The 19905-nt window shown below is 31.9% G+C and overlaps 2 protein-coding genes across 4 annotated transcripts in view; one reads left to right on the forward strand and one right to left on the reverse strand.

Moving 5' to 3' along the window:
- Positions 1–19905, forward strand: part of LOC114339168 (dynein axonemal heavy chain 1-like) — a 1269803-nt gene that overhangs the window by 818282 nt on the left and 431616 nt on the right. The gene's annotated exons all lie outside the window — the stretch shown is intronic.
- The window catches only part of LOC114336480 (uncharacterized), a 63017-nt gene continuing 59708 nt past the window's right edge, over positions 16597–19905 (reverse strand). Inside the window, exon 6 of the mRNA XM_028286854.1 lies at positions 16597–16713. Coding sequence (XP_028142655.1) covers positions 16696–16713 — 18 coding nt within the window. The 3' untranslated portion in view covers positions 16597–16695. The remainder of the gene's footprint in view (positions 16714–19905) is intronic.

Genomic DNA, 19905 nt, shown 5'->3' on the forward strand with positions numbered 1-19905 from the left:
CAGCGAACGCCAAACATTGATTTGTTTTATGATATATAATTCCTTTTCTATTTATGTTGGCTTCTCGCAGCACGTTTTCCAGGAGGAGACTAAAGAGAAAAGATGAAAGTGGGTTACCTTGCCTTACTCCTTCATTTACTAGGAAACTGTCTGATATATTATTTATTTTTACTTGATTTTCAGTTCTTCTTAGTGTTAGTTGTATCATGTTAATAATTTTTCTGCTTATTCCTAGTTCTTCAGGTAATTTATGAAGTTTATTCCTTTTTACTTTATCACATGCTTGTTTATTTCTTGTTAAGAAATTAGAAGACACATTGAAATAGCAAGGTCTGGCTTCATGAACATGCGCAAAATGCTCTGTAACCTCAAGCTATCAGTCACAATAAGATTGAGAACAGTAAAGTGTTATGTGTGGTCTATAGTCCATTCTTTCACGGTTTTTGCTCTAAATTTTAAAGAACCGCTTGGATTGACATGAAATTTGGCATACGTATAGCTTACATGTCAAAGAAAAAAAGTGATATTGTGCCGATGTGTGCTTTTGCCTTGCGGGTGACTTTCACCCCCTCTTGTGGGTGAAAAATATTCGTCCAAAGAAAGTCAGGAAATGGATAAACTGGCTAATTTTGAGTAACTTTTGTTCTATAAAGTTTTTTCACTAAGTCAATACTTTTCGAGTTATTTGGCAGTGAATATGTTAATTTTTCAACAAAATAACCACATTTTTAGACGGTTTTCGCAAATCACTCAAAAAGTAAGTATTTTGTCGAAAAAAACGTTCTTAGCAAAAATATATCTTATAAAAAAGTAAAAAAATGGTGTACGCGTCAGGTCTCTGGATCTCGTAGAACCAGAGTTATAGCCAATGAAAAATCGATTCATATTCACCAAATTTCAAATAGAATATTTCGACGTGAAATATCCAAAAAATTAAGCACTTTTTGGGGAAAATCCATTATAACTTTTTTAAAGTGCTTAAAAAAAACTTTATTTCTGTTTTCACAAAAAGTTTCTAGCATTAAATTTAAGCAAGTTACGCTCAAAATAAAGTTGGTCCCTTTTGTTTTTGCAAAAAAAAAATCGGGAAGACCAGCCCCTAATCGGCAGCTTAAATGAAATTAATCGTTACCGCTCCACAAATTATTTTACTTATGTTGTGTTTATATGATCTGTAAGTTTTATCGATTCAAAGTGCTTATTTTTGAAAAAATTTGGTTTCAAATTAAAATTTTTAAAAATTTAAATTTTGAAGAATATGCTTTTTTTCAAAATAACTTAAAAATTGTTAGAGATACCAAAAATCTCGAAAAACAAAAAAAAAAGATAGATTTGCTTTTCTGAATATCACGTATGTTTTTGTTTTTCTTTTAGACAAAAATTGATTAAGATTTGGTGTTTCTAAATTTGCATACATTCGTGATCAGTGACTCGTTTAACCCTTTTTAACTCAAGAAGTCAAGAAATTTGTGAAGTTGTAACGATTAAGTTCATTTAAGATACTAATTAGGGGGTGATTTTCTCGATTTTTTTACCAAAGCCAAAAGGAACTAACTTTATTTTGAGCGCAACTTGTTTAATTTTGATGCTAGAAATTTTTTTTATAAAACAAAAATGAAGCTTTTTTTAAACACTTCAAATAAGTTGTAATGAGTTTTCCCCGAAATGTGCTTCATTTTTGGTTATTTCACGTTAAAGTATTCCATTTGGAATTTGACGAATATGAACCTATTTTTCATTAGCTATAACTCTGCTTCTACTAGATATAGAGACGTGATATATACACAATTTTTTTAAATTTTTTACATGCTATATATTTACTGAGAATGTTTTTTCGACAAAATACTTACTATTTGAGTTATTTGCGAAAAACCATCTAAAAGCGTGGTTATTTTGTTGAAAAAGTGAACATATTCACTGCCAAATAACTCGAAAAGTATTGACTTAATGAAAAAACTCTATAGAACAAAAGTTACTTAAAATTAGCCAGTTTATCCATTTCCTGACTTTCTTTGGACGAATATTTTTTCACCCCCAATAGGGGGTGAAAACCACCCTCAGGGCAAAAGCACATATCGGCACAATATCACTTTTTTTCTTAGGCTTGTTAGCTATGTGTATGCCAAATTTCATGTCAATCCAAGCGGTTCTTTAAAATTTAAAGATTTTGCAATATTTTACCGTTAAAGAACGGACTACTATTGCATACTATTAATCTGGGCAGATTATGGGAGAATAGGCCATTTTTGGGGAAAAGTTATTTACCAGCACTTGTATTGCTGGAATCGAATCTTATGACTGTATATGTTAATAATATAGGTATGCAAAGTCCACAGAGAGTGTGCTACTTTTTTTATAAACAAAATGGCGCCCAAAAATCGAGTTATCTTCAATTATTGCTCTATAACTCCAAAGATTTTAACTTTACATCAAAAACACCGTAATTAAATTATGCATAGAGGCGTGTTTTTCCGATTTACTTCGACAAACATTTTCTCCGGAAAATGCGGGTGTTTCCAACAAAATCTTTAATTTTTAACTAAAATTTTAGATAAGTAATTGTTTATCAATAATTAAATAACTTGGAATTATTAAAGCCCTTTTCGTATAGATTAAAATTACAGAAGCCGATTGAAATTAAATGAATAGTTTAGCAACAATTGAATTGTTAATTAAAAATTTACGGTCGCTGTAATAACCACAATAGTTATGATACAAGGTGTCCCAAAAGTAGTGGAACGGTCGAATATTTCGCGAACTAAACATCGGATCGAAAAACTGAAAAATACGTTTTCAATCATTTTCAAAAATCTATCCAATGACACCAAACACCAACCCCCACTACATCCCCTGGAGGTAGGGTGGGGGTAACTTTAAAATCTTAAATGGAAACCCCCAGTTTTCCTTGCAGATTTTAATTCGTTACATAAAAGTAAGCAACTTTTATTCAAGACATTTTTTCGAACTGTCGATAGATGGCGCTATAATTGGGAAAAACGATTTATCCTGATACCATAGGTAAATTATAGAAACGGTCTTATATCTCACGAAATACACTTCCAAATGAGAAACCAAAAAACAGATTTTTATTCTTTTTCGAAAACCTATCGAATAACACCAAACATGACCCTCCAACCCACCCCCAGGAGGTGGGGTGGGGGTAACTTTAAAATCTTAAATAGCAACCCCCACTTTTTATTACAGATTCGGATCCGTCACAAAAAATTAAGCAACATTTATTCGAAACATTTTATATAATTCTTAATAGATGGCGCTTTAATTAATCCGAATCTGCAATAAAAAGTGGGGGTTGCTATTTAAGATTTTAAAGTTACCCCCACCCCACCTCCTGGGTGTGGGTTGGAGGGTCATGTTTGGTGTTATTCGATAGGTTTTCGAAAAAGATTAAAAATCTGTCTTTTGGTTTCTCATTTGGAAGTGTATTCCGTGAGATATTAGACCGTTTCTATAATTTACCTATGGTATCAGGATAAATTGTTTTTCCCAATTATAGTGCCATCTATCCACAGTTCGAACAAATGTCTTGAATGAAAGTTGCCTACTTTTACGTAATGAATCCAAATTTGCAAGAAAAACTGGGGATTTCCATTTGAGATTTTAAAGTTACCCCCACCCCACTTCCAGGGGGTGTAGTGGGGATTGGTGTTTGATGTCATTGGATAGATATTTGAAAATGATTGAACACGTATTTTTCAGTTTTTTTATCCGATGTTTATTTCGCGAAATATTCGACCGTTCCGCTACTTTTGGGACACCCTATATATAAGAATAACTATGATTTTTGTATAAAAATAAACTGTGCTTATCTAATGTACTTTACAGAATTGAAATTGGACTATTTAAGCGGCCTCGGGAATATTTTAAAATTTTAAACAATCTTTTGGTTTATAAACAAATAGAATATCTCGGGAAATGTTAAGTTAAATTAAATCATGAAAACGGTTTTGCAAAAAAGCGGCAGGACGCTTCCTTTAAAATAAAAAATGTTTAATTCTGATGCGTCGTTCCTGAGATACAACCGGTAAAAATTGACCGGCATTTACGCCAAAGATATAAACAATAGGATCATAATTTTCAAACCATTTCTTTTTCATTTCGATGCTATTTCTCCACACTAATTTTCATATCTTTAAAATACTCATACGTGCAAACGATAAAGAAGATTTGGAATACATGACTCGCAAATTGAAGGAAGAATACGAAAAATGGGGATTGCAGATGAATGTAGAAAAAACACAATATTTATGCCTAGGTGAGGATTCAACTGATATGATATTGGACAATAATCAAAAAAATAACTAGCTGTGATAAATATAAGTATTTGGGCATTAATTTCAACAAGGAAGGTACTGACGATGCAGAAATTAAGAGCAGAATAAATAAAGCAAGAACGATAATTAAATCATTGAACGGAGTTTTATGGAGTACCGAGATAGGGAAACAAAGAAAAATGCGAATATACAACACCATGATTAAGAGCACATTGGTATACGGATCCAAAACATGGAGAATAAAGGAACACCTAAAACGAAAATTAGAAGCTACTGAGATGGACGCCCTAAGAAGAGCAAGTAGAACATCGAGATTGGACCGGGTTAGAAATGAGGAAGTAAAGCGAAGAATGAATTTACAAGAAACGGTTGTAGAATGCATTGAGAAGAAACAATTAACGTGGTACGGACATGTTCAGAGAATGGGGGAGGAAAGACTGCCAAAGAAAATTATGAAATGGATACCCACAGAAAACAGAAAAAGAGGAAGGCCAAGAACGACATGGATACAAGGAGTAAGACGATCAGTGAGTGTACGAGGATTAGAAGGTGAAAACTGCAATGATAGAAGATATTGGCAACAAGGCATCGGACAACGTCGGAGGACGTTTTGAACCCGAATTTATATATATAAAATACTCATAACGTATATTTTTATAATAAATACTATGGATATTACGAGTGAAAATTGCAAAAATAGCAAAATTAAAATCAAAAATTAGGTTGGAGAAAATTTAATCTCAAAGTTCAAAATTGGTATACGTTAAAAAAATGCATTTTCTCGGCTTCCCATGGAGCAATTTTCTTCATTCTTTTTTGTTCCCAAGTAACTCGAGTAGAGCCATCTAACTAACGCATTATTAAATGTCAAATTTGCTTTTGTTTTGTTATAATAAATTAATTTATTTATTATAACAAAAATGTTGTTTAAATAAAGATTGTTTAAATAATTATACAGCTTTCAAATGAGAATATTTCTGATTTTAAAGTCAAAAGGTACATTTCTAGTAAGTTTATCTAACAAAAGTCTACAACTGGAAAAAATATGTAGTTTTCTTTTCTTATAAATAAATTAATCTATTTAAAAAAAAACAAAAGCAAGTTTGACATCTACTAATGCGTTAGTTAGACGGCTCTACTCGAGTTACTTGGGAACAAAAAAAGAATGAAGGAAATTTCTCCATGGGAAGCCGAGAAAATGCATTTTTAACGTATACCGACTTTGAACTTTGAGATTACATTTCCTCCAACCTAATTTTTGATTGGAATTTTGCTATTTTTGTCAATTTTCACTCGTAATATCGATAGTTTTTATTATAATAATATATCGATACTTTAATTCTATAACTAGGTAACTCGACTCTTTTGCGATTCTGAGATATCCATTTTAAGACATCGGCCTTACAATAATGTATCGAATGCTATAAGTAGATATATGATATTGTCCCTAGTTCATTAGGTATGGCATTTTGTTTGAAAGTAGGTATCTGTTATATGAGCCATTCTTTGAAATCTACAACTTGATATGTACACATATCTACTATTCAACACTAACGCCAAACGAAAACATTTATAGATAGCTCTAGTTATCTACTTTTAGAAAAATATATTGGTGCAAAAATATTTCTGCTTTTTGAACCAAAACTAGATAAGTGACTAGTGAGAATAAAAAAAGTGACCAGACAGCGAGATTTTATACATGCGAACCTTGATACCCATCATGTAGAAGTGCGTACAGTACAAACAAATTCAAGAAGACAAATGTCTGTCACATTTTATTTGCCAGTTAATAATATGAGAACAATGGTTTGTAAAACATTTTTTATTAATACACTTGCTATAAAGAAGGGAGTAGTCGACATTGCTGTTACAAAGAGAAGTAAAATGAATATGGGGTCAGAGGATTTTCGAGGAAACCGTATTAAAAAATGTACACCGCAACATATAGTCGATGATATCAGAAAACACATAGAAAGTTTTCCAGTTGTGCCATCCCACTATTGTCGGGAACGAACAGCTAGAAAATATTTAGCACCACAGGTGAACATCGCTATAATGTATAAAATTTACATATACTCCAGGCTGTGGGTGAAAAATAGGTCGATTTCAGGATATAATTTATGAATTTTTGAAACATATCAGGTGTTGTAAAGGACGATGTCAGGAATAACTTCTACTAAAATGTGACCAAAAATATTGTGAGCTTTTTTTTTAATTGCGATTTTCATTTGTTAAATTTGCAATTTTTAAAGATTTTTCATTTTGCAGCTTAGGATATTGATTTTAGAGAAAAACTTTTTAATAGAAAGTTGTAGTAAATTAAAAAACTTACAAGTTGAGCTATGGTAAGTTTAATTTCGTTTATTGGTTATTGCAAAACAGCATGCAGTATGTCCAAAATGGCCGTTTTTTACAATTGCGTTATTTATTGTACAAATAATTTTTTTTATTTTTTAAAGCTTTAAAATGAAGATCTTTCAATTCCAATTCCAAACATAAAAAAAATTGCAAGGTCGGATTAACGAATTTGTTGCTTAGATATTATAAATTGTTTATCCCAAGAGGTCAAATGTAGAAGGCTATGACTTTTTGAAGAAAAATCGTAGAGAGTTGTTGTAACATCCAATCTCCTTCTAAAGAGTTATATTTTCATATTCTGATGTAAATAAATGCGTAAAACATTCTTAAAACTCTAATTTTTGGTTTTGAAAATAAGGGGGCAAATTTCGTTATAAACATTTAGAGCTGAAGCGGCCCAGTACATCCTATGAGTTTTTTACTTACAGATTATTGTTGCTGAAGAGGAAACGAAGATGTATAAAAAAATAAAAATTTTCTACAACCAACTGAAGCTGAGATAATTGTTGGGTTTGAAAATAAGGGGGCAAATTTCGTTAAAAACATTTAGAGCTGAAGCGGCCCTGTATATCCTATTAGTTTCTAACTTACAGATTATTGTTGCTAAAGACGAAACGAAGATTCATAAAAAAATAAAAAAAATTTACAACCAACTGAAGCCGAGGTAATTGTTTATTTTTTCTTAAATCGCAGTGCCTTTATTTATAACAATTAAGAAATTATTTTACAGTCATTGACTAAAGAAAGACTTATTTTATCTTAAAATAAAAATTATTTTAAACTATAATTACATTTAATTATTAAAAATTATTTTTAAATTCGGTGCTTTTGCGAGCGGCCGAATTTTGCAAATCTTGATAAATTTTGACCAAAAACAATTTAATAATATTACCATTATAATATACAGTGTATTGACCACTGTATTAATTTGTTTTTCTTGATAAACTGAAGTATTTCTGAAGAAATAATATTACAAAAATGATACATATAACTATATTTTTAATTTTTGCATTGTTATATAAATATAATAATAATAATGTTACTTCTTATTATACAATATAAAACTTTTTCTTCTTGTAGTGACTATCCGTTTTGGATGTTGACGACCATCATGGCAATTTGGCAAACCCCATTTGGAAACTGAGAACAAGGAAGGCGAAGGATTACCTTGCTAGAAAATTTACGTACGGTCGTTCAACATAACAACTACAAATCTTTTTAGAGCAGCAGTACCGATTTAGTGTGCAAGTACAGATTGCCATGATGGTCGCCAACATCCAAAACGGATAGTAACTACAAGAAGAAAAAGTTTTATATTGTATAATAAGAAGTAACATTATTATTATTATTATATTTATATAACAATGAAAAATTAAAAATATATTTCATATATATGTAAGCATCAATTTTGTAATATTATTTCTTCAGAAATGAGATTTCACAGATAAAAGTTTATCAAGAAAAACAAATACAGTGGTAAACAGACTGTATATTATAATGGTAATATTATTAAATTGTTTTCGGTCAAAATTTAATACAAGTTACGTACATTTTCCGAACGCGCGGATTTGAAGCGAGCCGGGCGATTTGCAAAATTCGGACGCTCGCAAAAGCACCGATTTTAAAAATAATTTTTAATAATTAAATGTAACTATATTTTATAACTATTTTTAATTTAAGATAATATAAGTCTTTCTTTAGTCAAAGACTGTAAAATAATTTCTTAATTGTTGTAAATAAAGGCACTACGATTTAAGAAAAAAGAAACAATTATCTCGGCTTCAGTTGGTTGTAGAAAATTTTTATTTTTTTATAAATCTTCGTTTTGTCTTCAGCAACAATAATCTGTAAGCTAGAAACTCATAGGATGTACAGGGCCGCTTCAGCTCTAAATGTTTATAACGAAAATTGCCCCCTTATTTTCAAGCCCAACATTTAGCTCAGCTTCAGTTGGTCGTAGAAATTTTTTATTTTTTTATAAATCTTCGTTTCGTTTTTAGCAACAATAATCTGTAAGTTAAAAACTCATAGGATGTACAGGGCCGCTTCAGCTCTAAATGTTCATAACGAAATTTGCCCCCTTATTTTCAAACCCAACGTTTAGCTCGACTTCAGTTGGTCGTAGAATTTTTTTTTTTTGTAAATCTGAGTTTCATCTTCAGTAACAATAATCTGTAAGTTAAAAACTCATAGGATGTACAGGGCCGCTTCAGCTCTAAATGTTTATAACGAAAGCCCCCTTATTTTCAAACCCAAAAATTAGAGGTTTAAAAATGTTTTACGTATTTATTTACATCAGAATATGAAAATATAACTCTTTAGAAGGAGATTGGATGTTTCACCAACTCTGTACGATTTTTTTTAAAAGTTATAGCCTTCGACATTTGACCTCTTGGGATAAACAACTTATAATATCCAAGCAACAAATTCGTTAATCCAGCCTTACAATTTTTTTTATGTTTGGAATTGAAAAATCTTCATTTTAAAGCTTTAAAAAATAAAAAAAAATTATTTGTACAATAAATAACGCAATTGTAAAAAACGGCCATTTTGGACTTTTCTCAGGCTGTGTTGCAATAACCAATAAACGAAATTAAACTTACCATAGCTCAAATTGTAGGTTTTTTAATTTACTACAACTTTCTATTAAAAAGTTTTTCTCTAAAATCAATATCCTAAGCTGCAAAATTAAAAATCTTTAAAAATTGCAAATTTAACAAATGAAAATCGCAATAACAAAAAAAGCTCACAATATTTTTGGTCACACTTTAGTAGAAGTTATTCCTGGCATCGTCCTTTACAACACCTGATAGGTTTCAAAAATTCCTGAATTATATCCTGAAATCGACCTATTTTTCACCCACAGCCTTGAGTAATAGAACAATGTAGGGTACAAGGAAAAACTCCTGCTAAGGAATGCATGTATCGAAAGATATTCAGTGAAAACTATAATTTAGGATTTCACACACCTAAAAAAGACCAGTGCTCCATATGTATGCACTTTACAAATGCATCGGATGTAGACAACGTACAATTAAAAGAAAAATATGATGTGCACATTGAAGCCAAAAATAGTGCTAGGGATGAGAAAAAAAAAGACAAAGAGCTGGCTACAACGTCGAACAATATTATAAATTGTAATTTTGATTTACAACAGGTACTGCTGGCCCCTAACGATAAAAAAACAATGCTTTGTTTTATAAAGGCAGACTGACCACATACAACTTTACCATCTACAATGTGGTGTCCAAACAGGGTGACTGTTTCTTGTGGCATCAAGCTGAAGGTGCTAGGGGATTTTCACTCGTAATATCGATAGTTTTTATTATAATAATATATGTTATGAGTATTTTAAAGATATGTATAAAAATTGGCGTGGAGAAAGAGGACAAAAATAGAAAGGTGATGTTTCAAAAATTATAAGCGTATTTTTTTTATTACGATTTTATTACGATCTTTGCCGTAAATGCCGGTCAACTTTGACCGGCGGTATCTCAGGAACCACTCATCACAATTAAACGCTTTTTCTTTTAACCTTTAACTACACGCGGTGGCGTATTTTGTACGCCAGATATAAGAATTCTACTGCAAATATATTTAAAAATTTAGTTTTTGACCTTGTTTATCTTTCTAACCTATCACTGGAATGTGCTTTACAATTTGGTTTTAGTTTCGTTATAATCGGCGTTCTGGGAAGATCGTAATTTACAGTTTATTATTTATGGGATATGGGATGCAGCCAGAAAGCAGTCTATTAACGAAAAGTCTTAAATTTAAAATATTGTTTATTATATTTTTATTTCAATTATTCTAATTGTTTAAAAAGTAGTAGACTTTGTATCTGGGGCTTTTCGTTGTTTTCCTCGTAATACGAGAGATGTCGCTAGATTGCGTCTCAAAAGGTGGGTTCATTGCATCGCGATGGTTTGCCTTAAAAGAGGCAGAATGTTTATATTCCCTTCAGAGTTGTGACTGCATAAACTTCACTGATGATGCATAAGGATGCTGAAATAGTTGCTATATGGAGATGGTAGTCCAACTCTGAATCGAATATAAACAAAACCTGCCTTGAACCCTTTTTTATAGTTTATTATTTGTTGTTTCCGGTGGTGGACAATATACTCCACAATCATATTAATCTAAGTCGGAGTATAAGTGCATATTTCAATGGTTTTTTAGTCATTATGGCACAAAATATATTTTTCTTTATAAACAATACTTTTTCTCTTATAAAAAATCACATTTCAAAAAAAATGTTTATTAGTAATTTTATTTATCATGGAATCCAGTTATTCCATGCTTCCAGTTATAAATCCCAATTGGCTTACTGAGAAGGAACTCCAAGTATTCACTGATGCCGAATAAGGTTTATAACAAACAACTTAGTGTATTTAAAAAAAAACAAATCCGCTGTTTTTAAGTGGATTTTCTTGTGGCGTATAAAGTACGCCACGCGTGTAGTTATGTTATAACTTGATGCGCGGGTAGTTAAAGGTTAGAAGAAGCGTCCTGTCGCTTTTTTTCCAATACCGTTATCATGATTTAATTTAATTTAATATTTCCCGAGATATTCTATTTGTTTATAAGCCAAAAAACGGTTTATCATTTTAAAATATTCCTGATGCCGCTTAAATAGTCCAATTTCAATTCTTTTAAGTACCTATATTAGATAGGCGTCGTGTCTTTTTATACAAAAGTCATAGTTATTCTTATGTATCATAACTATTGTGGTTATTACAGCGACCGTAAATTTTTAATTAACAATTCAATTGTTGTTAAACTGTTCATTCAATTTCAATCGGCTTCTGGAATTGTAATCTAAACGAAAAGAACTTTTATATTACCAAAGTTACTTAATTATTGATATACAATTACTTATCTAAAATTTTAGTTGAAAATTAAAGATTTTGTTGGAAAACCCGCATTTTCCGGAGAAAATGTTCGTCGAAGTAAATCGGGAAAACCCGTCTCTACGCAGAATTTAATTGCGGTGAATTTTTATTTGGGTGTTTTTGGTGTAAAGTTTAATCTTTGGAGTTATAGAGCAAACATTGAAAAAAGAACTCGATTTCGGGCGCCATTTTGTTTATAAAAAGAGTAGCACACTATCTGCGGACTTTGCATAACTATATTATTAATATATACAATCGTAAGATTCGATTCCAGCAATAAAATTACTGGTAAATAACTTTTCCTTGTATTTTGCTAATTAGCCCAAAGTATATATGGCTGTGAGACCTGGACATTAAAAAGTATGACGTCAACAATCTGAATTCATTCGAAATGTGGATGTACAGCCGAATGCTAAGAATAAGCTGGACAAGCAGAACTACTGAAGAAGTACTGGAAATAATGAACACACGTCCTTATCTGGTCAATACAATCAAAATTAGAAAATCGTCATATCTAGGACACATAATGCGCCATAGGGAATTTGAGCAGCTCCAGGTAATAGTAGAAGGCAAAATCGAAGGTAAAAGGGGTATAGGAAGAAAGAAAAAATCCTGGCTCCGAAACATCAGAAATTGGACCCACACAACAGGGAATTACTTAATCCGTCAAGCCCAGAACAGAGAGAAATTTGCCATATTGATCGCCAACTCCAATAGAGATGGCACTCAGGCGGAGGATATGCTTGTTTAAAGTCTATAATTAACCCGAATTGAGCTGCCCCGCCCCATCACCTCATTTGCAAAAATTATAAAACAAATAACGCTGATTTATGAGCGCTCATATTCCGCAAATTAAAAATTTTGAGCTCGTTACACTTAGCAGAAATTTAATATTTTAGTGGGACAGCCCCCCCCCCTACTTAAAAATAGGAATATTGAAGCGATCTTTGCGGCATAACTACGAGCTATTTATGAGCACTCGAAGTGATATAGTTTAGATTTTTGATCTCATCCCCTTAAAAGCCAAACAACCCTTTAATTGATTTAACTTAAGAAAAACATGCTGAGAAAAATTAAAATTTATCGTATCGCCGATATACTTTGTATAGCTTATATATTCTTAGAATAAACCCTTAAACCACGGGCAACAGCCCGTTTCGATTATTGAGCTACAACCCCTTCGCAGGAAAACCACCCAATCTTCCCGGCTTAAGAGAGAGTTGTACTTAAAATGAATTTACTTTATATTTTGGCGACTACATATCGTTTAATAATTTATGAGCTCCCAAAATACAAGCAGTTAGATCAATAAATTTTAATTTCTTTTGTATAGTGCAGTCACTGTAAGGTGAAAATAAACTATTACCTTCAATTTCAGTGAACCTTCATCGATTTTTACGAAAATTCGTGAGTGGTTAGACTTAGAGGATACCTCAAGAAATAAACGTGACATGGTGCCACCTTGCGCGTTTACCCCGAGGGTGGGTACCACCCTTTCTCAGGGGTGAAAATTATTTTATTAAAAGTAACTTCAACAATCGACAGCAAGGACAAATTCTAAGCAAAATTTGTTATATAAAGTTATTAAAATAAATCAATACTTTTTGAGTTATTAAAGATCAAAGACAGATTTTTCGTCAAAAAAATGCATGCTTTAAAGCGAGTATTCTTAAATAACTCAACAACTGTAAGTTTTTACAAAAAAGTTTACATTACCAAAATTGAAGCTAATAAAAAATATAATAAATTACTATCTTGAAAAACATTTTAATATTAAAAAAACTCATATAGAAGTAAAAACTTCTAAGTTGTATACTGGTATAAAATGGTTTATTAAAAACTTCATAAAAAGTCGTGCAAAACGTTTTCGTTCTAATTCAGAACATCTTCAGTGCATTCTGCTGAGTAGTTGAAACTATTCTTTTTCTCATGATCATCTTTCAGTGCGTCACCGTTTTTCGATTTCTTTCTAACGCATTAAATTGTATGTGACAGAAAAAAACGCACGTCGGTGATTACATTCCATGGGGGATATTTATAACATTTATTCTAGTTATTATAGTTGTCGATAGATGGCGCCATAATAAAAAAAATATTTTTTTTAATTAGATAATAATATTACAAGTATAATCTCTATAATTTATAAGACTATACCAATCAAAGAAAATACCATTTTATAAATGCAAGAAACACATTTGATTTGTTTTTATTCCAAATTGAAAATAAAATGTGACAACTGTCAGATTTAACTAAAATCTCATGTTAGAATAAATTTCATAAATGTGTATTACCACGAACTTACCCTTTTTCCTATCATTTGTTACGCACTGAAAAATGCTCATGAAAAGAACAATAGCACACCAATTAGAGTGGTAGCATTTTAATATATGGTTTACATGATATATTTAAATAAAATATGGTGAATACCAGTCGATGTTGAAGGATTAAAATAGTACATGCTTAAAGGGCAACATGCTTCCCTGCTCGAAAAACTAGGTATTTGCCAGTTCAATGGGCACAAACCAACTGGAGCTAGTTGGTTTGTGCCCATTGAACGGGCAAATACCTAGTTTTTCGAGCAGGGAAGCTCTTATTGTTCTTAATATATTTGCTTAAGTTGTTTTTAGTTCTGAAAGCTGGTGTTATTCCTTTCTTTTTTATGTATCTGGCTATTTTTGTTGTTATCTTGCTAGTATATGTGATGGAGCAGAAGGTACTGGGTTCTTTCTGTGGTGGTGGATAGACTAATCTCAGGGCTTTCTTATGGAGTTTTTGTTTTAAAATTTTGTTAATTGTTTGTTCATTATAGCCATGGTCTACTGCTATTTGTTTAAACAATGGCTATAACAAACAAACAATTAACAATATTTTAAACCAAAGACTCCATAAGAAAGCCCTGAAATTAGTCTATCCACCACCACAGAAAGAACCCAGTACCTTCTGCTCTATCGTATATACTGGCAAGATGACAACAAAAATAGCCAGATACATAAAAAGAAAGAATAACACCAGCTTTTAGAACTAACAACAACTTAAGCAAATACAGAGAGAGTCTGTAAAGTGGAATAAATTCAATATCTCAAATACTAATTGTTTTTTTGGAAAATGCTCAGACCCGTCGATTAGTATTTCAAATTGTCCTTTTTGACATTCAATAATAATGTATACAGGGTGTCCCAATTTAGAGATATGACGTCATCGTCGATTTTCTTAAATGGCAACACTGTCATTTTGATAGCTAATTTGATAGGGTTTGTAAAGTTATACATAACTGCAAAATATCAAATTTTTATTCTCTACCATTTACAAGATAATAGAAAATAACAAAGTTATATCTGTAATTTGGAATATATTCAATAATTAAAATACTAACTGTTTTTTTGAAAAATGCTCAGACCCGTCGATTAGTATATCAAATTGTCCTTTTTGACATATAATAATAATGTATACAGGGTGTCCCAATTTAGAGATCTGACGTCATCGTTGATTTTCTTAAATGGCAACACTGTCATTTTGATAGCTATTTTGATAGGGTGTGTAAAGTTATACACAACTGCAAAATTTCAAATTTGTATTCTCTACCATTTAGATGATAATAAAAAATAACAAAGTTATGAAAAAGAAGTAATCAACTAATAATTGAATTTAATTATTTCAATAAATTAAGCAAAAACTCAGTGTTGCCCTCAATTATTGTCAAATTGTCAATGGGCAACGTTATGAGCATTTGCTTAATTGAAATAAATAAATTCAATTATTATTTGATTACTTCTTGTTCTTCATAACTTTGTTATTTTTTATTATCTTGTAAATGGTAGGGAATAAAATTTTGAAATTTTTCAGATGTGTATAACTTTACACACGCTATCAAAATAGCTATCAAAATGATAGTGTTGCCATTTAAGAAAATCAACGATGACGTCATATCTCTAAATTGGGACACCCTGTATACATTATTATTATATGTCAAAAAGGACAATTTGATATACTAATCGACGGGTCTGAGCATTTTTCAAAAAAACAGTTAGTATTTTAATTATTGAATATATTCCAAATTACAGATATAACTTTGTTATTTTCTATTATCTTGTAAATGGTAGAGAATAAAAATTTGATATTTTGCAGTTATGTATAACTTTACAAACCCTATCAAATTAGCTATCAAAATGACAGTGTTGCCATTTAAGAAAATCGACGATGGCGTCATATCTCTAAATTGGGACTCCCTGTATACATTTTTATTGAATGTCAAAAAGGACAATTTAAAATACTAATCGACGGGTCTGAGCATTTTCCAAAAAAACAATTAGTATTTGAGATATTGAATTTATTCCACTTTACAGACTCTCTCTGTATATTAAGAAAAATACGAGCCGAAAGAGAGAACAACTACAGAGTGCTGTTTACAAACTAACTTGTGGTGACTGTCCGAAAACTTGCATCGGTCAAACTCGCAGAACCTTTGACAAACGGATAGCAGGACACAAAACGGCTTTCAACAGTAGAAAAACAGACACTTCTACATACGCACTTCACCTTCTAGATAATAATCATTCGTTTAATGAACAGTTTCAAATTCTGCATATTCAAAATAAAGGCCTTAAGCTATCTTAATTAGAATCTATGAAAATTAATAAATTGAAAAATACAGATATAATTCTAAATGACCAACTCGAGACAAACAGCTCCCCACTCCTCAACCTCTTCAGTTAAATACTTTCAAAAGGCAAATCCATAGTAATTTAAATCACTTGAGAAAGGTACTCTGCCGAAACAGCTGTAGTCACTTAGTTGTAATAAATTTTGTGGAAGTATAGAAAACAAACGTTTTCAGTGTTTTATTGTTAGATAAAATGAACTTCCACCAAGTAACGGTCGAATCCATCAATATCCTTTCTTTTCATTTTTACCCTTCGATATAGATTTCTTATATCTTAATTTTTGTAATCTTCCTTAATTTCTTTCAATAGCTGTTGTTCATTATATCTTCGTTTCTTTTCTCTTAATCTTTTTTAGTTCGTTTTCGTTTTAAGGAAAAAATAAAACAAAATATATAGGTTTATAAACCTATAATTAAAAAATATTAGCCTTTATTTTCTTTGTCCAATGTTTCGAGAAACAGGAAGTGTTGGTCCTTTTTTCCATTTGTGGTATTAGATGAAGATAAAGTCCTGAAATAGAAAAAATCGGTTTTATTATATGAAATAAACAAAACGATTGCAAAAGAAATATAAGTATTAACTAAAAAACTATACAGATAAAACATGTTTCGTCGAACGTGTTTTATCTTCAGTTTTAGATAAAACAACAGGTATACCATAAAGTACATGATACAAAATTAAAATTCTTAGAAAAACTGTAGCTCATAAAAAAAAACTAAAAAAAAATGGTGTATGTATGAAGTCTATAGACCCAGCAGAAGCAGAGTCACAGTTTACGAAAAGTAGGTTATTATTTGTCAAATTCCAAATCGAATATTTCAACGTGAAATAACCAAAAAATTAAACATCTAAACATCTCAATCGATGGTAAAAATGCGCAATATGATTCAATAAAATTGTGTTTTGACTAGGAAAGTTTTGGGGTAGTTCTGATTTCTTTCATTATATATGGATTTTGGGCTGCTGAATCCGAATATGAGGTTTTCGGACAAAATTTCTTACCGGAACATTGAAAAAATCGCGAAAAAGCGAAAAATGTTAGCTTTTTTCCGCTTTTTTCTCAAATCTCGAAAACTATTAACTTCTAGTAAATGGTATATTAACAGAAATTAAAGTACTTAAAATTGTCTGCAAATATCACTATTTACTTTTTTTTTAGACGAACCGTTCGGTCTAAAGTACAAGTTGAAAATTGCAAATTTTCAACGGTCTCGGTAAAACCCATTTTTTACATTCCAAAAGTTTATTCTTTATTAGAATGCTGTCATTTGATAAATTTCTCCTAGTTTTCTGTACAAATAATAAATGTTAGTCCATAGGTATGGCATGTCTCTTGTGACAGCTTCTATTCCGCAGAGTCTATTCCGTCCTAAGAGGCCGGGAATATATCTGCTTTTCCCTTAGAGCCACAGAAGATCAGGCACAGATGGAGTCACAGTTTCAGTTGGTGTGAACATTTCCTTCGGATCTGTTATCTTGATTTCTGATAAACCTTAAGGTTTTGTCCTTTTAAAATGAATTAGTTGAACAGCTCCCTGACTTCCATAAACCTCAGGCGTGGGTTTGTTTTTTATCCGAGGAATGTATTGCTTAGGAGCTACTGCAAGTTTGGGTGCAATACAAGAAATGCCACATATGACGTGAAAAGTGTGGTATTCGTCGATTGTATGTACGTTAAAATCAGCGTTACCGTACACCTGCTGTGTAAAGCACGGCAGGTCAATTTTCTGCGGATCGCCTGCGAATGCTGACACTTCCAGGCGAACAGCTTCTGTATAGGATGAACAAAATCCCAGAGAGGAAACTACATCAACCTATTTTCTTGAGCCTTAATTTTTGTAGAGTAAACGGCCAACCCTGCAAGGAATGGTGAGACCAACTATCTGGGCCTTACTGCCGCTACAAGATTTTGAGCAAGCGCGTTGCTTATCTGGAAGTGTCGGCAATCGCAGGCGATCCGCAGAAAATTGACCAGCCGTGCTTTTCACAACAGGTGTACGAAAACCCTGATTTTAACCCTTTCTATGCCAGACCTTAATTTGCATATTGGTCCCTCAATCCCAAAGGTTTTTTCATGCTTAGAGTCCCATTGCCTTATATATAGGTAGGTACGTCGCAAATAAATAAACAAATAAATGATCAAAATATGTTTTAATGAGTTTTTTTTAACCAACTTAAACGTTTTCTTTTCAAACGTACTCATCAGAGAGCAAAACCAACTTGAAAAAATGTAACTAACTTAAAAAAAATAATGTAATGTAAATTGACATTAAAAGTTTTGGTTTGTGTGGTACTCCTCAAAACATGACACTACGCAAAGGCCGACTCCGCATCTTGCACACATGTATCTCGATTCGCTTCTTTTTTTTTTCGGGTCTTTTCTGTGGCTACAAAAGCTTCACCTTCTAGCAGCTACCTATAAGCGTTGCCACCAGCGCTATAATATAGCATATATTTAAAATATGTTTTTTTTTTTATTTTTTTATGTAATTATGTTCATTTACAATCTACATCATTAAAAGAGTATTAAGTAAATTTGTTCCATGTTTTTGGGCATGAAGAAGAGACTTCCAATGATATCTCATCTTATTCTATTTATGTTTAAGTTTTAAAATAGGTCCTGAGGCCAGGTTCTATCTGGTCTCCTTGTGGCAGGGCCATTATGGAATAATTCACTTACTAACTCATTTTCATGGTGAATGGTACGCTCATTTTGTGCTCCGTGGCTCGATGGATTTCTTCTCTGATGAAAGGTATATTTAAGTCTTCGTAAAGCGTTTGATTAGTTATGTACCATGGTGCATCCACTATTGATCTTAGAACTTTAGACTGAAATCGTTGGATGATATTTAGTGATGTTGACTTTGCACAGCCCCATAGGTGTAGTCCTTAGTACCAAATAAGTTTGAGTATTGCTTTGTACAGAAAAATTTTGTTTTGGATGTTGAGTTTTGAGCTGCGTCCAAGGAGCCAATACATTTGCCGGAATTTCAAGTCTAGTTGTCTACTTTTGGTCTGGATGTGTTTTTTCAAGTAAGACGTTGGTCAAGATGGAGGCCAAGGTATTTAGCGTCTATTACTGTTCGTATTCGTACATTTTCCATTCTAACAGTTGGGCATGTGTTGTGGCGATTGGTAAACGTTATTTGAGATGATTTTGTTTTATTTACTTTTGTTCGTCATTTTTTGTACCATTCACTGAGTATGTCCAGATGATGTTGCAGGTTTGTGAGGCTTATATGTGATCTTCATTTACAGCTAGTATGGCTACGTCATCAGCAAAAGAAGCGATCGTAGTATTATGAGACTCTGGTATATCGGCTGTGTAGAGTGAAAACAGCAGCGGCCCGAGAACACTACCTTGCGGAACTCCGAAGTTAATAGGACAGAGGCTGGATTTTTGGTCTTTGAATTTTACTGAGAAATATCTATTTGATAAATATGATTTGATTAGGAGGAAATATTTACTAGATAGTGCTAATTTTACTTTGTAAAGCAGACCTCTGTGCCAAACTTTGTCAAGCGCTTGTGAGGTATCTAGGAATATAGCGTTGCAGTATTTCTTTTCTTCGAGAGTTTTTGATATTTCATTTACTATTCGATGGACTTGTTGTGTAGTAGAATGATTTTCCCGAAAAGCAAACTGATGTTCTGGTAGTAATGTTAGGAATTCATGATCTGCGTATATTCTTTGTAGCAGCA

Source organism: Diabrotica virgifera, chromosome 9 (genome assembly GCF_917563875.1).
Source record: "Diabrotica virgifera virgifera chromosome 9, PGI_DIABVI_V3a".
NCBI classification, from domain to species: domain Eukaryota; kingdom Metazoa; phylum Arthropoda; class Insecta; order Coleoptera; family Chrysomelidae; genus Diabrotica; species Diabrotica virgifera.